Genomic DNA, 6,277 nt, shown 5'->3' with positions numbered 1-6,277 from the left:
GTCACCCCTCCAATATTTTCCAGTTCCAGAACAACCTCTTATGTGGAACTCTGTCGAAAGCCTTTTTTAGGTCCAGATAGATGCAGTCAACCCAACCATCTCTTTCCTGTAATATCTCTGTGGCTCGATCATAGAAACTGAGTAAATTCGATACACAGGATCTTCCAGATCGAAAACCATACTGTCTGTCTGATATTATATAATTTCTCTCTAGGTGTTCTACCCATTTAGTTTTGATTAGTTTTTCCAATACTTTCACTATTACACTTGTCAATGATACAGGTCTATAATTGAAGGGGTCTTCCCTGCTGCCACTTTTGTAGATTGGAACTATGTTAGCCTGTTTCCACACGTCTGCTACGATTCCTGTACTCAGGGATGCCTGAAAGATCAGGTGAAGTGGAATGCTGAGCTCAGATGCACATTCTCTCAGAACCCATGGTGAAACGCCATCTGGGCCAGCTGCTTTGTTCTTACCGAGCTCCTTGAGCATTTTTTCCACTTCGTCTCTAGACACCACTAGGTGCTCTATGTTGTTCTCTGGAATTCTTATTGTATCTGGTTCCCTAAAGATTTCATTTTGTACAAACACACTTTGGAACTTTTCGTTTAGTGTTTCACACATTTCCTTTTCATCTTCCGTGAATCTATTTCCCATTTTCAACCTCTGAATATTATCCTTTACCTGCAATTTGTTGTTTATGAATTTATAGAATAGACCTGGTTCTGTTTTAAATTTGTCTGCAATCCCTTTTTCAAAATTTCTTTCTGCCTCTCTCCTCACTGGGTTGACTTTGACTGGTGTTGGGTTGACTGGGTCAACATGTGATGAGTCAGGTGCAGGTGATGCAATGCGAGCTTTCTTGGAAGCCATTGCAAAAGACTTTAATTGACATTTGTTTGTGACATCATCTGCCACTGGCTTCTTTGTCACCTCACACCTCTGTTTGTACCACTCCCACACTGCATTATCAACACTCTCCACATTTGCTTTACTTACTACCTTTCTATTTCGTATTGCCTTACAACTTTCACTTTTAGAGAAAGTAAAAAATTATAGGTTTAGCCTGAAGAAGATAAAAAACAGTACTTTTGCTAATGCCATATCCAACGCACACGACACTTCTCGGGACACCGTTCCCCACCTTCTTAATTATTTTAACTTTCTTCTCAAATGTCATCACTGACCTCTTTCTTTGATGTATCCCACTTGTTGATGCTTTCACTGACACAATGCGTGCATTTGGAGCCGACATGGTGCACGGAAGTTCCTTGATTGTGCAGATACAGTGGTACCTCGCATAACGAATTTAATCTGTTCCAACGCCGCCGTCGTCATGTGAAACCGGCGTCATGCAAAACATTTTCCCCACCCAAAACAATGTAAATACAAATAATCCGTTCCACCCCCTAAAACAACAATATGACATTATACACTGGTAATATTATACTGTACATGTTAAATAAATGTTTGTTTGACTGTTTCCATGTGTATATTCACTTTACCTTATGAAGAGTCGTTGCTGGCTTGAGGGAGCTGATCGGGAGGGAGGGAGGAGAGGGCTTATGGGGAGGAGGGTGACACCACCTCTGGGTCAGGCGGGCTCGCTCTCTTTGGGAATTTAACCCCACTAGGACCGGGTTGTGGTTCAATATCACTAGCACGTCTCTTCCCACCCTGTCCACTGACCATATCGCGTGTCACTTGCACTTGTCACTTGTCTTCGTTTGAGGATGTCCCTAAATCGAGACAGCACATTGTCATTAAACAGGTTCACGCACCGTGTTGTCACCGCCTTATCAGGGTGATGCTTTTCCGCAAATGCTGTCACCTTTTCGAACATGTCCAGCACGTCCCTGATCTCACTAGATGGGATAGCATCCTCGCAGACCTCCTCCTCCCCCGATGAGAGCTCCTGTACCTCCTGTTGCACCAGCTCTTTCTGCAGTTCCAGGAGTTCCTTGGTGGTCAGTTCATCACTGTGCTCCTCCACCAACTCCTGCACATCAGCGGCATCCACCTCCAGACCCAGTGTGTGTCCCAGAGCGACAATATCATCCACTAAAAGAGCCTCCGGGTCATCCACAGGTGCGGATGCAGATGCAGGTGCAGGACCGAAACCTTCGAAGTCTCGCTCAGGGACACCCTCAGGCCACAGGTTTCGCCATGCAGAGTGTAGGGTTCTCCGTGACACCCCTTCCCAGGCCTTATCTATCAAACGCAAGGCCCCCATGATATTGAACTGCTCCTTCCAGAATTGTCTGAGGGTCAGCTCTGTGGTGTCAATCACATGAACACATCTCTCCAACAAGGCCTTCATAAAGAGCTTCTTAAAATTAGCAATGACCTGCTGATCCATGGGTTGGAGGAGTGGCGTGGTGTTTGGAGGAAGAAACTTGATGGTGATAAACTGATTTTCAGGGAACAGATCATCTTGCAGTTGGCGAGGATGCGCAGGTGCATTATCGAGCACAAGCAAGGCCTTGAGTGGTAACTGCTTGTCGACGAGATAATTTCTCACTGTGGTGCCGAAAACGTCATTTACCCACTCACTAAAGAAGATCTGCGTGACCCAGGACCTCTTGTTCGACCTCCACATCACATTCAGCCGTGTCTTGTGAACCTTAAACGCCTTGAACACACGTGGATTTTCTGAGTGATAGACGAGCAGCGGCTTGACCTTGCAATCGCCACTTGCATTGGCGCAGAGCACGAGAGTAAGGCGATCCTTCATCGGTTTGTGGCCAGGCAATGATTGTTCCTCTTGCGTGATGTAGGTCCTCTTCGTCAGTTTTTTCCAAAAAAGGCCGGTCTCGTCACAATTGAAAACTTGTTGTGGCAGAAACTGCTCCTGATCAACAAATTTCTGGAACTCTGGCACAAAAGCCTCAGCAGCACCTTTATCAGAGCTGGCAGCCTCCCCATGTCCCACAACACTGTGTATACCACTCCTTTTCTTAAAGTTCTCAAACCAGCCACGGCTTGCCCTAAATACCTCCTCATCTTGAGACGACGCACCTGGTATCTTCCTGACAAGGTCCACATACAGCATCCTAGCCTTAGCGCAAACGATAGCTTCAGAGACACAATCGCCATGCAATTGTCGTTCATTCATCCACACCAGCAGTAGCCGTTCCACATCTTCCAGGAGTTTTGGACGTTTGCTGGTGAGCTTGCTAACTTCTTTGGCCACGTCAAGCGTCTTATATTTATCCTTGCCCTTCAGTATGGTGGATATTGTTGAGGGAGCCCTGCCATACTCCCTGGCAAGATCAACCACACGAATACCACGCTCGTGCTTTGCTATGATCTCTTTCTTCACTTCCACAGTGATTGCCTCTTTCTTCCCCTTGCAAACTCCTGCTTTCGCAGGCTGCTTCTTGGACGACATCGTGCGTTCAGAATTGTAGTCACAAAACCACAAACAAAAACAACACGAATATCAGAATTGTGTGTGGAGCGATACAGATGGATACTGGTCATGTGTGACACCAATACAACACTGTCGACAGTGGCGGCGTGACCCCACCATGTGGTGTTGACGTTTGTGGGACATTTGGGGCTTGACTCTATTTATTTAAATATTAATGTAATGAAAATCAATTATGAAGGACCACCCGCTTTTATAGTAAAGAGGGAAACTAAGAAAATATGATCATTAGAAAATTCCTAGATGAACCAGTAACTATGGATGAAATACTAGAGAATATGATCACTGAAATAATTAATGGGCTGTATAATTAAAAGAATCAAAGCCTCAAACACCTACATTGGGGGGTTATTACTGGAACTCAGTACGTCCAAGAACTAGTGTGGTTCGTTCACCAGTCCAATTTATAATAATCTAATCCTATGAACATTTATAGAATCATTATCTTTATCATCAATGAGAACATAAATCACGAACATAAGCATTAATAGTTATAATAAACACATGTCAATCCAATGAACAGAGTTCTGCATGTAAAGGAATACAGATAATAGAAATCAAGGAATACGAAAGGAGTCTTAGCTTGAAGATGATTTCCAAGAAGTTAGTTACGACTCATCCTCTGATTCTCCTGGACTCGTCATGGAACACTGGGAGTTGATTAACATGGGAAATGACAGCTCGGAGAATTCTTCACACACGCTGTAAATCAAATTGTATTCAGTAGCAACAGATTAAGCTACTAGATATCTATGTTCAAGAAAGTGAGATTAATAATAAGATTAAATAATGACCTGTAGTTTTTGTTGTCGCACGGCGTCACGACAAGCTACCCAGCTATAAACCCACCCCCTATATGATGCATCAAATAAGGATAAAGGTACTTAGCTAATAAGGGCACTGTGTAAGTTAAGGCTTGCCGAAGTTCGCGTCCTAGGTTCCGGTCCAGCCTATCCTAGATACTGACGCGCTTCACTGGCCGGTCACGTGGTATTACATAGAACCAAATTTAACAGGTTCTAGCTGAATGTCAAATTAAATCTCTTGACAATTCAACTTGTTATGTAAAGTGACACTGACACCAGCAAAGTTAATGTCTGCAAAGGTTCTTCACACCTCACAGTGGCGACTTTCTTCTGGAGTTCTTGATGGCGTCTACCCTGGTGGCTGGGTAATGGCGTCTCGTCGTGAGTGCGTTGCCTCGTGTACTGGCGTCTCCTCCGCCCCGCTCCGCGTCCCGCATTTGTTACTCAAATTATTTATTACGGATATTATCATTTCTCGCAGTTGTGATTGAAATGCTCGGGTTTGGACGGGTTTATTATTTAGAGGAGTTAAATATTATTATTTGCCCGTTTTATGATAGTAAACGAACAATGGAGATGAATTAAAGTCTCTCCAGGGCATTCACGCGTGACGTTAAATTTATTACTAGATAACAGTTATAACTATAAACGTTCTATTTGGCTTTAGTCGGGGATCAGTTTATCTGTAATTAATTATCACACAGAACACCGTTGTTTATAGAGACTCAAATTCAATTCTCAGACACACTGGATATAAATGTGTTTATTACAATGGAATCTGACACAATACTTGCGTCGGGTGACGTAAGAATTCTAGCCTTATTGTACAGATGTAATTATTAGTACATGTGAACTCTACGTTGGGTTAATTTTATTACTACAATGATTAGTAGAATTAGTAATAATTAATGAGAATACACCCGTGTTGTATTCAGTGTTGGAAATTTCCAACAACGTTACACAAACGAGCGTTCGTCATATGGGACGATTTCTCGCCGATCGGGCCAGTCGTTACCCAAAATATTCGCCTTGTGGGGCGATCGTTATGCAAGGTACCACTGTATATCCAACAAAGTCACGGAATGAACACTCCAGCCTTGTGACAAATCAATGGGAACAATAGGCTGAGAATCTGTGACATCACAGGGTAGCAGGCACCATAGAGGTGGCACCAAAAACGGTCAGTGGGCAAACTAAACCATCTCCCACCCACCACCACAGGCCGGTGCGACGCTTGTCTGGCTGCTTCCTCACCCGAACTTGGTTCGTGTAGGGTAACTCCCACCCCGGTCGGTGTGAGGCTTGGCGGACTGCTTCTTACCTGAACTTGGTTCGTGTAGTGTGACTCTCCAACCCCAATCGGAAAACCAAGTGGTGCTCTATAATAAAATGTGTGAATCATCGCTACACTGAAAATTATGGTGTGCATATTAGTGATTCATTTATGTTCATAAAAAATAAACAAATAGTTTTGCAGATATTACACTACACAAGTTACATATAAGTATCTGCATGTTTTGTTCACCATAACGAACCACTAAGATGTTATACAGAGTAAAAAATCAACGAGTAGTGGCCAACAGGCGGAGGTGGACGTGTCGCCTGTGGGCTCCTGGTTTGCTGCCCCGTGGTAGTTTATGTGTGTGAGCGGACCCTTGGGGCCGTGGCGGCTGGGGGGATGGCGGCCCCCCTCCCCCCTGTGAAGCGGAGGGATACCATTGGCTTAGAATTTACTGGCCCAGCTTCTTACCCGGCGGTTGAGGCGGTGATGATTGACATGTTGCGGGTGGATGTGGCGTCTGTGTGCGGCGTTCAACTTGTATCCGAGCATCGAGCTGTTGTGAAATTCTGCTCTACGGCTGTGTATCGTGACTTTGTGGACTGCTATGACGGGAGGACATTTACTCTGCCTGAAGGTGGTGGTTCGGTGATAGTGTCGGACAGGTGCAGTGAGACTACCTATGTGGCGGTTCATGGTGCTCCCTTTGAGTTCCCTGACTCTCTTCTCCAGCGTCATTTTAACCGGTATGGGCGGGTCTT

The 6,277-nt window shown here is 44.6% G+C and overlaps 1 protein-coding gene across 1 annotated transcript; it reads right to left on the bottom strand.

Annotated features, from left to right (window-relative positions):
- Window positions 1-1,658: 1,658 nt before the first annotated feature.
- LOC138369236 (tigger transposable element-derived protein 1-like) lies at window positions 1,659-3,392 on the bottom strand. The gene has a single exon (XM_069332177.1). It carries the CDS (start codon window positions 3,390-3,392, stop codon window positions 1,659-1,661), a length of 1,734 nt encoding a protein of 577 aa, XP_069188278.1.
- Window positions 3,393-6,277: the final 2,885 nt, after the last annotated feature.

Source organism: Procambarus clarkii, chromosome 27 (assembly GCF_040958095.1).
Source record: "Procambarus clarkii isolate CNS0578487 chromosome 27, FALCON_Pclarkii_2.0, whole genome shotgun sequence".
NCBI classification, from domain to species: domain Eukaryota; kingdom Metazoa; phylum Arthropoda; class Malacostraca; order Decapoda; family Cambaridae; genus Procambarus; species Procambarus clarkii.
Note: the sequence above shows the minus strand (reverse complement) of the source record. Positions and strands in the feature narration are given on the sequence as shown.